General features: G+C 59.4%; 1 protein-coding gene across 1 annotated transcript; it reads left to right on the top strand.

Moving 5' to 3' along the window:
- The first annotated feature begins 238 nt into the window (after window positions 1-238).
- On the top strand, window positions 239-19,448 carry ONECUT3 (one cut homeobox 3). The gene is made up of 2 exons (XM_086413617.1): window positions 239-1,424; window positions 19,014-19,448. The coding sequence occupies exons 1-2, from the start codon at window positions 239-241 to the stop codon at window positions 19,304-19,306; spliced, it is 1,479 nt and encodes a 492-aa protein (XP_086269743.1). The 3' UTR covers window positions 19,307-19,448.
- The last annotated feature ends 1,006 nt before the right edge of the window (window positions 19,449-20,454 follow it).

Genomic DNA, 20,454 nt, shown 5'->3' on the forward strand with positions numbered 1-20,454 from the left:
GGGGCGCTGACGTCAGACCCGGGCCCGGGCGCCGGCGGCCGCTCCCCCGCCACATCCTGGTGGCCGCGCTCGCAGCCGGGCCGGGCCGTACGCCGCGCAGCCGGGCAGCCTCGCGCGCAGCCACCGGGGAGCGGGCGGGGGCCATGCGGCGGCCTTGAGCGCGCCGGGCCGGCGCCGAAGAGCGCGCGCGGCGGGCGGGCGGCCGAGCCGGCGAGGAGTCCGCGCGCGGCGGCCGAGAATGGAGCTGAGCCTGGAGAGCCTGGGGGGCCTGCACGGCGTGGCCCACGCGCAGGCGGGCGAGCTGCTAAGCCCGAGCCACGCGCGCTCGGCAGCGGCGCAGCACCGCGGCCTGGTGGCGCCCGGGCGCCCCGGCCTAGTGGCCGGCATGGCGAGCCTGCTGGACGGCGGCGGCGGCGGCGGCGGCGGGGGCGCCGGGGGCGCGAGCGGCTCGAGCGGCGCGGGTGGCGGCGCTGACTTCCGCGGGGAGCTGGCCGGCCCGCTGCACCCGGCCATGGGCATGGCCTGCGAGGCGCCGGGCCTGGGCGGCACCTACACGACGCTCACGCCGCTGCAGCACCTGCCCCCGCTCGCAGCCGTGGCGGACAAGTTCCACCAGCATGCGGCGGCCGCGGCCGTAGCCGGGGCACACGGCGGCCACCCTCATTCGCACCCGCACCCGGCCGCCGCGCCGCCCCCGCCGCCCCCGCCGCAGCGCCTGGCGGCCAGCGTGAGCGGCAGCTTCACCCTCATGCGCGACGAGCGCGCGGCGCTCGCCTCCGTGGGCCACCTCTACGGGCCCTACGGCAAGGAGCTGCCCGCCATGGGGTCGCCGCTGTCGCCGCTGCCCAATGCGCTGCCGCCCGCGCTGCACGGCGCCCCGCAGCCCCCGCCGCCGCCGCCACCCCCGCCGCTGGCCGCCTACGGCGCACCGGGCCACCTGGCCGGGGACAAGCTGCTGCCGCCCGCCGCCTTCGAGCCGCACGCCGCGCTGCTGGGTCGCGCGGAGGACGCGCTGGCCCGCGGGCTGTCCGGAGGCGGCGGCAGCGGCGGCGGCGCGGGTGGCGGGAGCACCGCGGGGCTGCTGGCGCCGCTGGGCGGGCTGGCGGCGGCTGGAGCGCACGGGTCTCACGCGGGCGGCGGCGGCCCGGCCGCGGGCGGCGGTGGCCCCGGGGCGGGCGCGGCGGCGGAGGAGATCAACACCAAGGAGGTGGCGCAGCGCATCACGGCGGAGCTGAAGCGCTACAGCATCCCGCAGGCCATCTTCGCGCAGCGCATCCTGTGCCGCTCGCAGGGCACGCTCTCCGACCTGCTGCGCAACCCCAAGCCCTGGAGCAAGCTCAAATCGGGCCGTGAGACCTTCCGCAGGATGTGGAAGTGGCTGCAGGAGCCCGAGTTCCAGCGCATGTCGGCGCTGCGCCTGGCAGGTAGGAGCTCAGCGCGCACCGCCCGACCCTAGGGGTCCTGCTCCGGGGGGCTCCCTAGCACCAGGCAATGCGTCGGCGGAGAGTCCCGGCCCCCTCCCCATTTGGCCTGGCACTCCGCCGCCCGCTAGGGACCCCCTTGCAGGAGGTGAGAGCGCGATCTTCGCCCCTGCCCGTCTGTACCGTCACCAAAAGGAGGGAAAGGTCTGTGCCGCCTTCCCTCCCCTACGGGAGTCTACACTCGCGCTCAGTCCCTCCAGGAACTGGGAGTGGGATCCCTGGGTCCCTTCAGACTGCTGGAGGATCCGCAAGTTGCCAGCAGGGTCGCTCATTGTGTGTGATGTGTGTGTGTGTGTGTGTGTGGCGGGGTTGGGGGGTGTGATCCAGACGTGCCGCCGCTCTCAGCTCGGAGTGCCACCCCCCTCCCCCCGAACGGCCCCTCACTGCTCCTCCCGCTCCGGGGGCAGAGTGTAGGAACCGTGCACCGAACACCGGCGCCTCCGCAGCCAGAGCCGGGCCCGCGCTCAGCCCCCGGCCCCAGCGCGCGCTTCTTTGTAGCTGGGCCTCCGCGATCGATAGCCCCCTCCCCCCTCCGGCCGCTGGCAAAGGTCACTCGAGAACGGGCGGGGGAGGGGCGGCCCGGGGGACCCGCGGCCCAGAGGCCTTCACACCCCAGCCGGCCGGCCGCCCTCCCCGCGCGGTTGCTCCTGGCTCGAGTGCGCGCACCGAACCCGCCTCTCTTTTCCATTTTGTGTTTCTCTCATTTCTACTCTCTCTGTCGGGGCAAACTGGTATCTATTTCTTTGCTTGATCCACATTTTCCTCCTTGTCTTATTCTTCCTCGTCCTCTCTGTCCTGCTCCCTCTCTACCTCTCTCTGCTTCCTCATCTTACTCCCACTGATGCTCATTGACCCTCTTCTCCCTCCCAGCTGACAACAGCAGGGTCCACACCTGCCCCCAGCCAGCCGCTGCCCAGGACCGCTTCTGCTGAGTAGGGGGAGTGCAGGAGAGCCCCCATTCTCGCAGTGGTGGCCTGGCTTGGGTGGGGAGGGTCTTTTCCTGGCCATTCTGGGGAGGGGCTGCAGCCACCCCAGCCATGGGGACAATAGCAGCCCCAGGCACCTGATCGATCGCTTCTGTGCACAGGGGCGAGAGGGGCTGGATGGAGCGGGCTAGGGCTCAACCAGCCGCCCCTGGAGCGGGGAGGATGGGAGGGATTTGGCTGTGTCTGCAGCCTTCTGCTGTGAAGACTGGGTTGCCAGTGGGGGATGGAGAGGGGTCCGTGTTATTTGCTCCCCTCCCCCAGGCCACCTGGACAACCTGGGGCCCCTGCACCTACACGTGTGCCTCAGTTTCCCCTCTGCAGAACAAGGTGATTGAGCCTCCGATAGGCTTCCTTCATCCTCCACATTGGGGAATAAATCCTCCTTTCATGTGGCAGGTGACCAAGTGCGTGGGAAGGTTGCCATGAAATGTTAGAAATGGCATCAGGAACCTGGACGGTCTTGTTTGAAGACAGGATCCACTCTGTCCTGCCCCACCCCCCTCGTGACACATGCAGTGACACAGGTGTGTTCACAGGAGACACTCAAGCACACCAATGCACAGTCATGGCCTGCTGTGTGTGCGTGATGCAGGTGACATTAGGGAGCAGGCCAAAGGCAGAGTTCTGACACCACAGATACTAAGAGGCCCTTGTCGAATGGGGTCACTGGTGAGGTCTGACTTACCGCCACTCTGGCCACCTTTGGCCTCCTCCCCAGGGCATGTATTTCGGGGACATTGTGTCTGACACATGTGTACCCAAAGGACACACACCAGTTTCCTTTTTTTTTTAATTCCACTGTCACATCATGTAAGAAACAGAACCCATTTGTGGCATTCGAATGGCACATTTCGGGGCCATCCAAGAGGTTGATGAGGGCGTCTTAGAATAGCAGACTTCAGGGGAGAAATCCCTGTGGGGGTGCTGCTGTGGGAGAGCAGCGCCAACCGGCAGGGGAGGGCGGGCGGCCCGCGCTTGCATCCCGGCCGGGCCTCCCTGACTTCTGTGGCGGTAGAGAGCCTCCTCGCCTCTTTGAGCCTCGGTTTCCCCATTTGGACTGGGACTCAGAATAGCGACCGTCTGGGGGCCCCTAGGGGAAATGCAGGGCCTGAGGGCAGGGCCTGGCATATGCTCAGGTCCAGGGGACACTAAACCGCGACACCTGGCCTGTTTCCGTTGCTTCCCCAGGCCCCTGCCCACTCTGTGATCTTGCCGCCCGCCTGGTCCGCGCACCGGGCCCTGGGCACCTGCTGCACCTTGGGCGCGCTCAGGACCGCGTCCAGAGCGCGGGGCTGGGCTTAGAATGTTAGAGGTGGCTGGGTCGTGGGGTAATTAGGAGCCGACCGGCTGAGAGGCCTTTAGTTCCGGTCGCTGCGCAAATGAAAAGCGGTTAAGTGGCGGCAAATCGCAGCGGTTAGGGGGAGGTGGCCTGGCTCATCTCTCCCCCACGCGCCGCCCCGCACGCGCAGCCTGAGGCGCCTCCAGGCCGCCGACCCGCACAGTCCGACCCCGGCAGGCCGCACTCACCGCCCTTCCTCCTCCCCAGTCCCCATCCTGAGCCCAGCGAAAGCCGCCCGCCATCCCCGGACCGGCCGGCAGCTCCGCGCCCCGGTCCCGCCTCCGCGCGCTTGCGGGCCTCTGTCTCCGGCCTCGCTTCTTGGCCCAGCTGCTGTGGGCGTCCCGTTGGGGTGTCCTCCCCACCGCCCTGGACCAGGAGGCGGTAAGGACGGAGAAAGACACACGCAGAGACAGGCAGAAAGACACAGAGATAGGTAGGGAGAGACAGTGGCAAAAACAAAGTGAGAAAGACAAAAAGAGACAAAGAGGCAGAAAAGGAGACTGGAAACGGGAGGTGACGGCTCCCAACGGCAGCTCCTCAGCTGGGGTCACTCGTCTGGAACCTGACGGCTCCCAGCTCCTCCACCTCTCTCCTTCCTCAGGAATGAGGGACTGTTTAAGCCAGTTCAGATAATGAACCCACTTTACAGACCACAGAGCCAGGGCTGAAAGGGACGCACTTGCCGAAGTTGCACAAGCAGGGGGACGTGGAGCCGGCAGTCCTCTGGGATTGAGGACTTAAGGGGGATTTCTTTCTTTTGAAGCACCCAAGAAATCTGGCCAGGTAGACCTCAGGGTTCCCCACTCCGTTGCTCCCAGACCTGTCTGTTCTTTGCGACTCAGTTTATCCATCTGTAAAATGTGTGCACTGGGGTAGACAGGCTCTGGGTCTGAATTCTGAGATTCTGGGGACGGCCCATCCTGCAAGGCCCCAACCCCACTGTCCTGGTGGGGTCTCACCCTGCTCCACCCTCAGGGTCCTTAGAGCCCCGCAGCTTCCCAGCCGCCACCTCTTCGAAGCCCTCCCTTGGAAGACTCCGTCTCAAACGGTAATTACGGAAGAGGGGCTGGGGGAGGGGCTGATGGACTTCTCTGCGGGGGCGGGGTGGTCGATGAATTCGAATTACCGGCTCTAATTCATCACCGCCGCCTGGTCGATAACTTCGCCCGTCTTCAAATATTGTTTAAATTGCAACTCCGGAGGAAAAGTATTTTTTGTAACTGATCAGAGAATATATATAAAATATCAGATGGTGGCGATTGAAGGAAGGGTCCTCTCCTCCTGGCTCACTAGTGAGCCCTGAACCTAGAATCCCTGAAGGATGAGGGAGACCGCTGGTGGGGGAAACTGAGGCAGGGAGGGAGCCATTTCTGGAGCTGAAGCTGGTGGGCACAGTGAGGGCAGTGACCAGCGGCTGGGAGTCTGGGGGGGACGGTGGTGGAAGGGGAAAAGACACATCAACTGCCCCTCCCCCCAGACTAGGACAGGCCTGTCCCCCACCCATTCTGTATCCAACATCAGGTGTTGAAAAGCTGGCGGGCAGGTGGGGTGGGGGCTTTCCTAGGCTGAAGAGACTCAACTGAGAGGTCTACTCTGGTAGGACTACTACCCAAACCCCATAAATGATCTGCCCACCCCACCCCCCAAAGGCCAATGTACCTTCTGTAAAACTTAACCTTGAACCAACCACAAGGGCCCATACCTCTTACAGATCCTTTAGGAAAGACATCCTAGCTGAGAACTTGGATAACTGGCCTCACCTGGGTTCTATCACTAACTCATCCTGGGCAAGGGTCTGAGTCTCAGTTTCTTCATCAGAGAAATGGACAGAATCAAGTGCCACCTCCGAGGTGCTTGTTGAGGTTTTTCTTATCAACTCATTCCCCACCAGAACCCCTAAGGACACATTCACAGAACCTGCACCCTGAGGCCACATTGCTTACTCACTCTCACCTGCTCACACCACACCTCCTAGTCTGTAGGGAAGACCCGGGTCACCACCGGCAGTCTGTGCTTCGTGGAACCCACAGAGAGTGGGCAGGGGAGCTGGAAGGGGGTCTGGGACCCAGAGGGGGCACTGCAGACCCCGCCCCGAGAAACAGGGAGTAGGGGGAGACTGTCTGGGGCTGTGGGTACCAGAGCCTTGTGGGTCTGAGTACAATGCCAGGGGCCCCCACACCAGCCCCCCTTATAGAACACAAGCCCCAAGTGGGGTGGTGCCAGCTCCCTGCCCAGGTTCCGTGATTCTGGCTGTCAGATGTGGAGGGGGCTGTCTGGGGTGCTCAGAGCCCTCCCCCTCCCCTAGGAATGAGGGACTGTTAAGCCAGTTCAGATAATGAGCCCACTTTACAGACCACCAAGCCAGGGCTGAAAGGGACGCTCTTGCCAAAGCTGCACAAGCGGGGAGATGTGGAGCTGGCAGTAAGTGGGGCTTGAGTGGCTCAGGCTCCTATCCCACTCAGGGCCCAGCAGAGACAAAGGCTGGGAGGAGAGCTCAGTGGACTGAGGCCAGGACTAAGAGGAAGGCTCTCCAGGTTACATCCAGGTCCAGCTTACAAACACTTGGGTGACGCTTGGGCCAGGAGGGAAGGCCTGCACTTTCCTCCTGACACAGAGTTGGACAGACTTCTGTGCCCATGGGAGCCCCGCCAGGGACCACCAGAGACCCTCGAGGGGGTGGGCGGGGGGTAGAGGGGGAGTGGAGGTCGAGTCCCAGTGTCCTCCTGCTGAACACAGAGCCACCTGCTTCTGCTTCTCCTGGCTGCCAGCCCTCAGGGGGAATTTGGGTCACTGAATGTCCAGCCTCCCTGGACCCCAGGTCGGAGAACTTCCTGCCTGAGAGACTGGATGGTCACCCCCACGTCACAGAGAAGCACACAGAGGTCCTGGAGCTGGGCTTTGGCTTCTTTATTCCGAGTCTCCTTAGCTGAAAATCCTATGCTATGCTATGCTAAGTTGCTTCAGTCGTGCCCGACTCTGTGCGACCCCATAGAAGGCAGCCCACCAGGCTCCGCCGTCCCTGGGATTCTCCAGGCAAGAATACTGGAGTGGGCCGCCATTTCCCTTTCCAATGCATGAAAGAGAAAAGTGAAAGTGAAGTCGCTCAGTCGTGTCCGACTCTTAGCGACCCCATGGACTGCAGCCTACCAGGCTCCTCCGTCTATGGGATTTTCCAGGCAAGAGTACTGGAGTGGGGTGCCATTGCCTTCGGGCTCACCAAGACAGGGCCATTTTCCCTAGCCTCCTCCGACACCCCGACGCCCCCTATCAATCATCACCACTCTAGTCGGAGCAACCCACCTCTGGCCGCCTCCTTCTCCACGCTGGTCTCCAGGCTCCACCCCCTTCCCTGGAGTCCTCTCCGCAGCTGGAGGGGGCTCACCATTTCTCTTCTTAATACCATGCCTGGTCGCTCTCCAGATCCCAGAAGTGGAGGCAACTTTCTATTCTGCCTCAGTGCGGGTGGAAACACCAAGGACAAAAGGCTGGGAGGCGGGAAGCCAGAACTGCTGTAAGGATGGAGGCCGGCCCCTATGGCTGGAGTCTTTGTGTGTAGCAGCGAGCTCGGCTTAACCAGGGCAGCTTAGGCTGGTTTGAATCAAGTTTTTAATTAAATATGGCCCTTGATCAATAAGGAAGGCTGTGCTCCTAGGGGAGGAGAAAAGCTGGTCTGGAGCCAGGACCAGCCTGGGAGACCCATCTGACCTTGGGGTGTCCTGGGGCACCTGCGGCCTCAGTTTCCCCTCGGCCAAATAGGTGTAGATATGAGTGGGGCCGGTATGCGGATGGGGCCAGGATGTGGGTGGGGTCAAGATGAGGTTGGGGCAGGGTCCCTCCTGCCTCCTGTCTTGCTTTATGGACTGATGTGGGAGTGGGCGAGGGGCTTAGACCTAAAGAGTCACACGCACCAAGCCACAGATTGGCAGAAGGAAACGGACCAGTAGGGCGTCCATGACTGGCGTGGGCCGCCGGAGAGAAAGGACGGAAGTGTAGACGTGCCCGGGACGCAGTGTAGAGGCGCATGGGGAACTTAAGCAGAGATGCAAAGGAACGGGGATGTGAGGGTAGGTCCTCACGGGACACAAGTAGGCGCCCACACTAGGACAAGAGAGCGCAGTCTCCGGCTCAAGTCGGGTCTGGCGATCGGAGGCAGCACGGGGCGCTGGGGGTGTGGGGAAGAACCCCCTTCTCTCTCCCGAAACCGCTTCGAGCGGCCAGGAATTATTCATGGACCCCCAGCTGGGCCGCCTGACCACTTCTCCACACCCGCTTCCAGGCAGTTGCTGTCCGACCCTACTCCCTAGTGCTGGGGGGTTGGGAGAAGGTCGCGCCCGCGAGCGGTGGCGGGGTGGGCAATTGGGGGCCTGGTACGGATACAGCAGGGTTCATGCTTCTCTACGAAACCGAGCGTGCCCTGGGGAGGAAGTCAGTGCCTTGGTTCCCACTGCCCCAGGCCGCCGCTGCCCCGCAGTGCCGGCCAAGCCGCCGCGGGCAAAACCCGGGCCTCCGCGTTCCGCCGTTCTGTCCGCGGCGGACGTGGGATCTCCCAAACCTGAAAGGATCTAGCGTGCACCTGCCTTCCACAGCTCGGCGGGAGGTGGACGCGCGCGGCCCAGTGTAAGGAGACCGGAACACTGGCACTTCACACCCGCGGCGTCCCAGAAGGGTCACCGGCGGCGCTCGCATCCCACCACTCGGGGGGAAATCACATCTCACCCAGGGGTAGCCGTGTCTGGGTTCGCCTCCCTCCCGGCCCCAGAGCGGCGTCGGACTTGGCGTGCTCGGCTGTGCGCTCGCTCGGAACGTCGGGTCGCTGCGCCTGGAATGCAAACGGTTCAGCGCCGGGGGACACGGGGCGCTCCCAGAGAGGGAGGCACGGGCCGGCGGCAGCTCGGGTCCGTGACCGTGGACAAGGCGTGTCCCCTGAGCACTTCCGTTTCCCCAAATGGAGACTAGAATCCGCAGCCGGCTGGAGCACAAAGCGGATAAAGAAAAAAGCTCCAGTGCGTTGGGGAACCTCGACAAAGACCCTGCTCGCTCCCTCTGCCTGCCTTCTGCTTCCCCAGCCTGTTCTTTTCAAAAACATTGTATTTTTTTTTTTTTTCAAACAGCGGACACATTCGCCAAGTCCTCCTTTCTATAAATCCCAGTTTCTATTTCTCCTTCTAAAGAGAGGTGACACTTAATCCAGCACCCCTAATGCACGTTCTTTTCTTTTCCTCTTTTAAAAAAATGCCACCAAAAGACCACCCACCCCCACACCCCCGCAGTTCTCCTGTGCTTTTGCTTCCTGACACGGAACATCCACATCAGGAAAGACAGCGCCTCGGAGGCCCTTTTGCCAGCTGCGTAATATTCTCTTTGGCCGTTCCCTCCTTTCTTCAACCACCTCCCCGCCCGGTGGACACCTGGGCGGTTTCAGATGGTTTGCGGTCAGCCCCAGGCAGCAGCGCGCACGTGCACCGCCACCATTTCGCTTGTGACTTTACTTGTGGCTGAGTTTGCCAATCACTGAGATGCTGGCTTCCCCTACCCCTCCCTTTTCTGCGCTTCCCCCCACCCCTCCCTTTTGTGCGCTGGCCTCTCTACGCTTTTTCTTATCACCGGTTCCTTTCCTGTCATCTTTTTCAAATCCATTTCCAACTGCTGGCCGCTGTGACTGTTAACAGTTTTTTTTTTTTTTTTAAATAAAAGCTCTGTGTGCGCACTGATGCGGTTTGCCCCCCCACCACCACCAACCCCTCCCCTCCACAGTGCCTGAATGGGGAGGGGGTTCGAGGCATGAGAGTTGCCCCTGGACACCCCCAGCGTCCCCCATCACAGACACTGCAACCACCAGATGGAGCCCCCCTCCCCCACACACACCAGGGGTAGCCCAGAGTCCAGTGGAAATGCTCATTTCTCTGATAAGTCTTTGAAAGGCTCAGAACTAATTTGAAAATGCGGCCATTAAAATCCCATCAGGGGAAGGAGAAGGGGGAGGGATCAAGGGAGGGATGGAGGGAGGCTGGGCGACAGCCAAGGTGGTTCAGATGCTGGGAGATGGGAGGTGTAGACCTGGCGGGCAGGGGAGGAGAGGACGCAAGGAGCGGGTGTGGAGATCAGGGAGGCAGCAGAGGCAGAGGGGGCTCCTGAGGCTTCCAGAGGGTCCTCCGTTTCCCTGGAGATGACTCCGCCCCCCGCATCCATGAGAACCTCTTACTGGGGCCTGCAGGGATGCAGGGTATGGATAAAGAGGATGGAGGTATGAATGTGCTCAGCTCCCCTCCTAGTGGCTCACTGTGTGACCTTGGGCAAGTCACTCACTGTCTCTGGCCAGAGGAGGCCAGCGGGGAATGCTCAAGGCAGACAGCCCAGTGGGGACAAGCCACCAGGTGGGTGTATCAATGTGCCCCACATCTGGGGCTGGGCAGCTGGTGGCCGGGGTGGGATGTGTCGCCAAGGAAACCAGTCATCATCCCAGCCGGGGACCTGGCTCCGTATTGAATTGTCTGCTCCAAGAAGCTGAGCTGAGCTCAGAAGGTGGCTGGAAGGAGGGGACAGCGAATCCAGCTCCTGCTCCCATACCCCAACCTGTACCCAGGTGGATGGACACTGTGGGGTACAGGCTTATGAGGTCAGGGGGGCAGAGGGCCGACAAGAGCAACTCTTTGGGGACCTTGAACACAGCACAGAGTGCCACACAGAAGGACTGAGACAACGCTCCTAGGTCGCTGATTTTGGGGGCCACCGTCTGGCTGTTGTTGTCTCCTGTCAAACCCAGACTTTCTTGGGGGTGTCACCCTTCTAGTGCGACCCTGGCTCCTGCCTCGTCTCCCTGGGCTTCACTATGCCTCTCCCCCGTTGTCCCCAGATGTCAAGCTCGGCCTCCTATTTTACCCTCCATGCCCAGATCTGTTCCGACCCAGGCAGCCTCAGGTCTTCCCCTACAAATAGCCCACCCACACCCGCCTTCACCCCCGCTGCACATCGGGGCAGCCATGGGTCTCCCTGTATCTCTGATTGTTTGGCTAGCATGCCATCACATCAGATCGCGTCAGGCAGGGGCTGCATCCATCTTACTCACTGCTTTCCCCAGCAAAGCTATCCAAACAGCACACATAGTAGGCGCTTGATAAGTGTGTGGAGAAAGAGCTAGTGAAGGGAGGAGTGATGGCTGCAGGCCCACCCTGGCCTGCATTTGGACTGCTGTACGGTGGGACCCCCACTTCCATGGACGGATGGGGACATCAGGACCAGGGTTGTAAACCACGGAGTGTATGCGAAGGGCCACTTGGCCCCTGGAGCCTGCTGACCAGGAAGGACAGGGTGGTGGTGGGGGGTGGGGGCAGCTAGCAGTCCCAGGACAAGAGCAGACAAGAACTGCCCTAGGTCTGGGTGGCCCATCCTGCATTCTGTACACTCAGACCCCATGGGCTCAGGGCCACCCATACTGGCTGTCACACCCAGAAGTCACATTATGCCCTTGACTCTTCACACAGCACCCTCCATCTGATGTCCATGCTGTGTCCACTACACCCTCCAGGCCAGCTGCAAGCCAAGGTCACGCTGAGGTCTGGCTGGGTGTTCCTGTACTGCCCACTGACCAGCCTCATCCTCTGAGCCTTCCCGCACTGTCCCTCCCATCCACCTGTCACACTCACGGCTCTGCCTACCATCATAGGTCACTTGCTGTCACTCACACTTGTGGTCTGGTCTGCATGGACACTCTCCCAGTGCAGCAAAGTGCACTGCACACACCACCTCCCTCTCACACCTCTGTCCACCTGGCCGGGCCCTGTGTCCTCACACAGGCACATCCAACAGACAGGGACAGACAGCCCATGTGGTCAGCTGGCTGGGCTAGGGATGGCCCTGGACAGGCATAGTGGGGCCACTCATTCTCCAGGTCACCCTGGTGGACCACAGCAGGCCTCAGGAGGAGGAAATAGAAGGAGGAGGGAGAGGATGAGGGATGAAGATGCTGAGGAACCTGAAGGGGAGGGGGAGACTGGCGGGAGAAGGGGAAGGAAGGGAGGAGAGAAGGAGAGGGGTTGTCTGGGGAGAAGGAGGGGGAAGGCAGCAGCGGTGGGTCAGACAGAAGCTAACAGGTGCAACCCCAGCTCCACCCAGTGGGGGCCTGGTTCTCCCCATCCACTGAGGGGGTGACTGAATCCAGGGCCCCAGCTTCTCCCTGGCAGACTGCAGACAGGGTGCTCCTGGGGTCCTACCGCCTTACCTGGCCCTCCAGGGCAGTGGCCACCAGGTCTCCCTGTGCAGGGTCTTCCAGTATGGGCTATTCCCCCACCACCCACAGTGGGGAGGGGCGTCAGTCAGTGGACAGACACAGTCGGCCCACAGCCTCCTGTGGATCCACTCTGTGCTGGACATCAGAGGGCTCCCAGGGGAGGGAAGTGGGGCTCTGCTGAGGGTAAGGAGAAGAGTTTCCTGGGGCAAGGGCCACTGAGTCTGGGCCTTGAGGGATGTGTAGGAGTTCTTTGGCTGAGGCCGCCCTGCTCCGAACCTTGGCCTCTCCATCCCTCCCCTCTCCAGGAAGATTCCTGGGAAGGTGCTGAGGCTTGAGGCATGTCCTGAGGCGGGGAGGCACTTCACAGCTGCACTGCAAGTGGGGGCTGGAACCTAGCCCCTGCCCCGCAGCCCCAGATGGGCGCTGAGAGCCTCAGCTCAGTGCCATCACCCTATTCAGGACTTTTCTGGCTAAACCCGTTCGCAGAGCCTGGCAAGGCAGGGCTCATGACTAAGACCATTTTCCATGTGAGGAAACAGGCTCAGAGGCAGGCACCGGGCAGTAACCCACGTGGTGGCCGGTCTGACTGCCCCCTTGGCTCCTGGAGGTGAGCAACTTCCTAGAACGGCAGGAGGCAGGAGGGACAGAGGTGCTGTGGGAGTAAGCCTCAGAGGGTCTGAAATGAAAGGGAACTTGAGGGTGACCCCCACTCACCTCCCTTTGCCATTGCCGCAGGGATGCGGCCCAGCCTGGCTGACCCTGCTTCCCGGAGCCCCGCCTTGTGCTGGGGCGGGAGACCACTGCCTCCTGCCGGTCACAACGGGAAACTCGGGCCGGACTGATAGAAAAGCCCACCCTTAGCCCTTGAGGGTTGGAGAAGGAAATGGCAACCCACTCCAGTGTTCTTGCCTGGAGAATCCCAGGGACGGGGGAGCCTCGTGGGCTGCCATCTATGGGGTCGCACAGAATCGGACACGACTGAAGTGACTTAGCAGCAGCAGCAGCAGCAGCCCTTGAGGGGTGCCCTCACATCAAATCAGATCAGTCGCTCAGTTGTGTCCGACTCTTTGCGACCCCATAGGAGCAGGCTAATTTGGAAAGGGGCCTCTTTTGTATCCCCTTGGATCTCCTCCGGGACTCCCAGGAGCCAGCCCCAGACCCTCCTCATCCCTGATTCCAAAATGACTGACAGCAATGAGATGGAGACCCTGGATGCTCTAAGATCATGGAATCTGGCTCCGAGTATCAGATTCTCCGTCCCTGAGGTCATGGAGGGCGGACAGGAGAGAAAGTTGGAGCCAGAACCTTCATTCCCTGAGAGAATGGTAAATACTGTCAGGGGGAAAGGAAGAAAAAAGCTGAGCAGGGAGAGAGTTTGCAGAATTAAATTGGAGAGGGGGGTCAGGATGGACCTCACAGATGAGATGAGATCTTTGAGTGAAGACTAGAAGGAGACGAGGGAACTATGAAGAAACGTGGGGAAGAGCGATGCAGGCAGAGGTGGCAGCTATTTGCAAAGGCCTGAGTTTGGTCTGTGCCCGGGGTGAAACCAGTGTGGCTGCGAAGCTGTGAGCTGAGTCGGGGCAGCAGGAGGACATAAGAACAGAGAGACAGTGGGGGTAAGGGGCTGACTGAGATGAGGAGGGGGCGGATAGCTGACGGCACACTGAAAAATGTTTGAAGGAGGCAGAGGGTCCCAGTTTTGCAGTTGAGACTGAAGCAGGCCTTGTAAAGGAACTGACTCCCAGGGTCCCTGAGAGACAACCCCCCCAAAATCCCACAAGCCAGCCCAGCTGGCTCCTCCTGTGCTGTCATGGCAACCATGGTTAGTGGTGTGGGCCTGAGTCTGGAGCCCCTCCCTGTCCCCCCACCACAAGCTGGGAAGCCCTGGTAAGGGGACTGGGCTATGTACTCCCTGTACTAGTCACATACAAGGTGAGCCCTATGATGGGGTTTGATGGTACAAGTGAGGGTATTGGAGGAGACAGTTTTGGAGGGGATAAAATGGATGGTGTTAAGAGTGCAGGTGGAGGAAATGATGAGAGCAGAGGTGGTGTTGATGGGGTGATGAGGTAGACTGTGGATGGAGGTGGTGCTGGCATAGGTGGTGGTGATGGTGGAGGAGGAGGTGATGCTGGTAGAGGTGGTAAAGGTGGAAGTAATGGAGGCGATGCTGGTAGGTGGACACCATGGTGGTGGAGAGGAGGGCAGAAGAGGCAGCGGAGGTGGAAGCGATGCAGGTGGAGGAGATGGTGATGGTGGAGGTGACAGAAGCAGAGGTGATGGAGGGCAGATAAGCGACCCTGATGGGGGAGGAAGAATGGAGGTGGACAAGCCGCAGGGGGAGCAGGGGACGGTGGAGGGGATGCTGGAGGAGGCTTCCTAGGCACACCACAGTGGTGGTCCCCAGGGGAGATCATTGCGGGAGAGGTGGGCCTAGAACTGGCAGGGCAGTGTCTGGGGGCCGTGGGTGGGGAGACCCCAGGCTGCTCCCAGCGGCCCCTCTTCCCCAGGCTACTTCCTGGTCAGTCCTCTCACAGCCTCTGTTTTCACTTCTGTGAAAGGGGCCCATTCCCTGTCCTCTCCTCCTCCTGGGGCTGCCTCCAGGGACAGCAGCGATTTGGGGGCTGGACTAGGGTGATCCTGAGTGCTGGAAGGGATACTGGTGGGCGGAGGAAGCCGCTCTGGGCCGCCTCCCCTACCGCACTGACACCCCCGCGGGGCCAGGGGCCTCCAGGCCGGCGCCGCTGGGGGCTGTGGGGGATGAAGCGGTGACAAAAGCTGCTCGCGGTAAACAGCTCCGACTGGAGCCCAGATCGATCCGGCTGTGAGGAGCTGTAATTAGATTGAACGCCCGGGAAGCGGGGGGGAGAGCGGAGCCTCTTTTTGCTGTGATCGACAAAACGCGAAGTTTTTTCACGACTCTGCTGTGGCTGGCCCCTCCCTCAGCCTCCGCCTCTGAAGCCCCCACTCGGCTCTGGATTGGACAAGAAGGAGGTGGGTGAGGAAGAGGCGACCCACATCTTACCTCCCTTCCATCTGCCAGTCAACCCTGGCTCCTGTCCTGTCCCTGCCAGGACTTGCTGGGTGACTTTGGGCAAGTGGCCTACCTTCTCTGAGTAGGAAAGAATCTCCTTGCCTTATGGAATTATCTCAAGGATGAAAAAAAAAACAGCACATGGAAGGCCCTGGACGTGTAAAGCTCTTGCAGGCTTTCTGAAATGTTTGTATCTCTGCCCTTCCTATAAATGCATGTTGAGTTTGTGAGAACAATTCTAAGTGAGTGAATGAAAGCATGAGTGAATGAATGAATTGGAGGTCACAACAGGTGGCAAGAATGTAAAGGCCTGGGCTGAGTTTTGACTCTTCCCTGATGTTGCTGCCCGAGATCCAGCTTTTCCTTAAAAGAATGGGGATGTGGCCTCCTCTTGTGAGCTTCACAAGCTGGCCAGTTCCAAGGAGATGAGAGGTCAAGGTGGTTCCTGGTGCTTCCTTTCCACGTTTCTTTCTTTTAAAATTAATACTTATTTTTAATTGCTTTACAATGTTGCATTGGTTTCTGCCATACAGCAACACGAATCAGCCATAGGTATGCATATGTCCCCTCCCTCCTGAACCTCTCTCTCCCATCAAAGTTTCTTTATGCAGATAAAACATGAATAAATGTTCCCTCTCCCCACTTTGTATACAAAATACTGTCTGGTACATGGTTCATCTCCTAGGTTTTACCTCATACAGTACTAGGATTTCTGTCTCCTTTCTTGTACAGCTGTTTGTTCTTCCAGGAATTTATGGTTGCTTATCACAAACTCTCCCACATCCTCCAACAAAATGCAAAACTAACACCTGTTAGGACATCTCCCCTTTCTACTTCTGTTGGTGCACCGGCTCTGATCTTGGGCTGACCTCTTGTCCCTGGTGCCTTTGTCCTGCTGTCTTTCAGGGTCTCCCTTCTTCATATGGGATACCTCTTTTCTTCTAGATTGAATCACATTTCCTGAATCCCACATCTTCCTTTTTTGATTTACTTCCTCATGTTGATGAAACATGCCCTCTAATAGCTTTCTGAGAAAAGGGTGCACAAAAGTCAACTTTTGGAGACCTTGAATGTCTGACTATATCTTTAGTCTGCCTTCATGCTTGAGTTTGGCTGGGCACACAATTCTAGCTGAATATAGATTTTGCTCAGAATTTTGAAGGCGTTGTTCCACTGGCTCATAGCTTTTGAGAAGCCTAAAGCCACTCTGATTCTTGGTTCTCCAAATGGCATGTGGCTTTCCTCTCTGGGAGCATTTATCTTCTTTTCACGCTGGGTCCCTGACATTTCACAAGGGTGAGCCTCAGGGAGTCTTTTTTAATTTATTGAGCTGAGCATTTCATGAGCTGTTTTAAACTGAATTCTCATGTCCTCCAACTGCTTCTCAGGTGGTGCAGTGGTAAAGAATCTGCCTGCCAATGCAGGAGACACAAGAGATGTGGAGAACCCCATGGACAGAGGAGCCTGGTGGGCTACAGTCCATGGGGTCATAACGAGTTGGACATGACTGAGCACACACACACACACACACACACACATATTATTCTAATCATATTGATATAATTTGTTTGGGCTTCCCTTCCTCTAGTTTTGGATGGCCTCTTGCTCAGATGACAAACCTGCACATTCATCCTCAAACTTTGTTATCATCTTTCCCTCATTTTTCATCTCTGCATCCACTTGTATTTCCAGGGATATTTGCTTTATGTTCCAATTCTTCTTCTTTTTTTTTTTTTTTTAACTTTTTGGCCATGCCACATGGCTTGCGGAATCTTAGTTCCCCAACCAGGGAATGAACCCCAGGCCCTTGGTGGTGAAAGCAGAGTCCTAACCACTGGACTGCCAGGAAAGTTCCTATGTCCCAATTCTTACATTGACTTTATTCCTGCTATAATATACTTAAATTCTAAGAGCATTGTCTGCCCCTTTCATGGTCCTTTCTATTGAACAGCATCCGGTTCTTGTTTCATGGATACAGTATTCTTCTCTTACCCCTCCCAGAATCTGACTTCTAATTGCACCTATCTTATCTGTTTCTTCTGAGAGCATCAGCCCCCAGTCCTCCTCCCATTTTTCTCACTTTCTCTCTCTCTCCTTCATTAGAGGCTTTTTTCTGAAAAGTCCAGTAACCTCTGCCTGCCAGTCTTATTTAATTATGAAGCCTGAAACAGCCAATTAGAAGCACTGTGTGTTCCAGGTCAGAAGAAGCCAGAAAAGGAAGTGGTGCATCAGTTCAAATGGAGGGGGGGACTTGGGGGCAAGAGGGGGAGCTGTCATCACTGAGAAATGAGCCACAGCACAGGGGACATTCATTTATTTTTTACGGACGTGTGTGGACATTGATCTGGCATGTCATCTGGTTCAGACTGTTCCGGAACCAAAAAAAACCAGCTTGGTATGTGGTCCCAGCAGGCTACCAGGGCTGGCAGTGGAGATCTGCTAGTACAGCCTGTGCCACCAGCCACTCTGGGGGTGACAGAGTCGCTGGGGCAAGTGGTTTGTGGGAAGGCAGGATGGGGCGGGTGTCCACCACCCACTGTCCCTGACTGGTGTGTGGACAAGGAATTGAAACCCTGATGGAGTTTTCGCTGATGTCGCCAGTCCCCAGGTGGAGGTAGCCAGCTTTGGCTGGTGAAGATCATGTTGTCCATCCACTGGCCCCACAGCATTGAGGGGAGGGGCCCGCTTTGGAGCTGGTGCAGGGGGGAGCACGACCATAGGCTCCACCCTAGCTCCACCACTCTGAGATGCTGCCCCTTCTCCTTTGCAAGCTTCCACCCACCACAGGGGGCTTCCCAAGTGGCTCAGTGGTAAAGAATCTGCCTGCAATGCAGGAGATACAGGCAAACATGAGTTTGATCCCTGGGTTGGGAAGATTCCCCTGGAGAAGGAAATGGGAACCCACTCCAGTATTCTTGTCTGGAGAATCTCATGGACAGAGGAACCTGGAGGGCTACAGTCCATAGTGTTGAGAAGAGTTGGACATGACTGAAGTGACTTAGCACACAAGCACTGACCATAGGGCGGCCTCCTATGCCTTCCGCGTCATCTGGGCCAGGTGGTTCTGGCAGAGGGAGGGTTGGTCTTGCAATTCCCCACCTCCAGAAGTTCCCTGGGGGACCTGAGGGGTGCCAAGCCTTGGTCTCAGCCTGCTGGTGGAGGGAGGCCAGAGTAGGGGCTCAGAGATCAGAATCAGACCAAGTGGATGACCATGTTAGCTGGATTCTGGATCCCTAAGCTGATCAGGCCTCAGGTCAACAGGGAAGGAGACATGGATTGTCACCTGTCTTCCGAGAACCTAGTTGCCCCATCATTCCAGGGGGATGTTCCTGGGGTTTGTGACCCCACCCCCCCACAAAGAGGTATTAATTAACCAATTCTTTCACTCAGGTCTACACTGAGCCAAATAACTCACATGTAGGGTTTCCAGGTCATTTCCCCCAACATCCCCCAGGTGTGGGCTTCAGGAGGGAGGGCAGAAAGCCACCAACATTAGTTGTACTCTTGAGGTCAGGATTCTTGGGGGGTGAGGGGTAGTTTGGGGACATGAGGCTAGGAGGGGCTCAGAATGCAGAAAGGGTGTGGGAGGGCGTGACGACCCGTGCCTGTGGAAGTGTGCTCACACTATGTCCCCTTCTTTGTCTCCCCTACCCGCCCCCATCTGCCTCCTTTGTCTCTGTTCCCCGCCCACGACTGTCTGCCCCCCTCTCCTTCCATTACTGGTGGTCTCTATCGACCTACCGCCTTCTCGCTGCCTCCTGCTCTTTGTGTCTCCTTGTCTTTTTGGCCCTGTCCCCGTGTCGTCTCTCCATCTCTCGCGTTTCCCGCATTTCTGTTTCCTGATGTCTCGATGCTCCGGGACACGTGGCCTGTCTTCTCCCGTCCGGCCGCGCGGTGGCGCCGCGTCCCTCTCGCCCGCCCGCCCGCCCGCGCTCGCCCGCAGCCTGCAAGCGGAAGGAGCAGGAGCAGCAGAAAGAGCGCGCGCTGCAGCCCAAAAAGCAGCGCCTGGTGTTCACCGACCTGCAGCGGCGCACGCTCATCGCCATCTTCAAGGAGAACAAGCGGCCGTCTAAGGAGATGCAGGTCACCATCTCGCAGCAGCTCGGCCTGGAGCTCAACACTGTCAGCAATTTCTTCATGAACGCGCGTCGCCGCTGCATGAACCGCTGGGCCGAGGAGCCCGGAGCTGCCCCCGGGGGCCCCGCCGGCGCTGCCGCCACCTTCTCCAAGGCCTGAGGCGCCCCGACTGCGCGCCCTCCCAGCCTCCACGGCCGGGCGCTGCCCCCCGAACCCACATTCCGCCCCACCCCCGACTCCCACCCTGCCGGCCCGGAGACCTGCCCCAGGGCGCACCTGGAGGGGCTGCCGACCGGGCCCCCACACCCAGGGAAGGGACGCAGCACACCCCCAGCCCAAGTGCACAAAAAGGGTCCCCCCTCCCTCCGTCCCCATCCCCTTCAGGCCAAAGGAAGCCCTCCACCCCCCGAGAGGGAAAGGGGTGACAGAAAGGAGCGCCCCGGCTCCCTTTCAATTCAGGAAGCCCGGGGGGCCTCTAGGAAAACCAGGGCTCACGTGTCGTCCCGAAAGCGGGTCAAGAAGCACATACTAGAAACAGAAACCGGGTAATTTCAAAAAGGAATTTAAAGAATAGCCACTCCTTCGCCAGCTCCCGCCCGCAGGAGGGAGGCAGGAAGGCTTCGTCTCCAGCGGTGCCCCACGGACCCTCCCCCAGAACTCAGCTCTTTCGAAGTCGCCAAAGCCCACGTGGAGCTGGATGCTCACGCCGCCCCCTCCCCCCACTAAGACCACCCCCGATCCGCTGGCAGAACTGCCCCCACAGCCAAGAACCCAGCCGCCCCTCCCGACGGCCAGGGCTCCTTGTGCCAAGAATTGCCTGCCTTAACGTCTGGGGAGGGGCCTGCCTGCAGCGGCTACCGGTGAGCTCCCATCCCCACCCAGTCCCGGACCGGAAGGGACGGCAGCTCAAACAAGCGGGTAATTCCAGAGGCCTCTGTCCCAGCATCCCTCTGTCCGGGATGCACTTTACCGCTACGCACCTTGATGAATGATGCGGGGAGAGACAAACCCCAGACAGCGGAAGAAAACACCCAGATTCCACAGAGAAGCGGGCCCCGGGAAGGCAGGGGAGCACCTGAGCTCCTGAGCGCTGGGGTCGCGGCGCCACCCTCGGCTCGGAATCCTCTGGACTTGCCCCACCTGCCAGCGCTTCGGGCTGCGGCGCTGAGCCTGCATGGGCGCACCTGTGCTCCTGCCTTGTCTCCAAAGAGAGAAAGAAGAGGATGAACAAGGTGGAATCTGCTTGCTCTGATTTTTGCCAAAAGAAAAAAAAAAAAAAAAGACAAAGGGGAAGGAAGGGTCAGAAA

This window comes from Bos grunniens, chromosome 7, assembly GCF_055505025.1.
Source record: "Bos grunniens cultivar Pamir isolate PY7600 chromosome 7, Bosgru_T2T1.0, whole genome shotgun sequence".
Lineage (NCBI taxonomy): Eukaryota > Metazoa > Chordata > Mammalia > Artiodactyla > Bovidae > Bos > Bos grunniens.

What these genes read in the sequence shown, in the direction of transcription:
- ONECUT3 (XM_086413617.1), top strand. Translation starts at nt 239, where the DNA reads ATGGAGCTGAGCCTGGAGAGCCTGGGGGGCCTGCACGGCGTGGCCCAC. An exon ending in GTCGGCGCTGCGCCTGGCAG is followed by an intron (nt 1,425 to 19,013) that starts GTAGGAGCTCAG and finishes GCTCGCCCGCAG; the next exon opens with CCTGCAAGCGGAAGGAGCAG.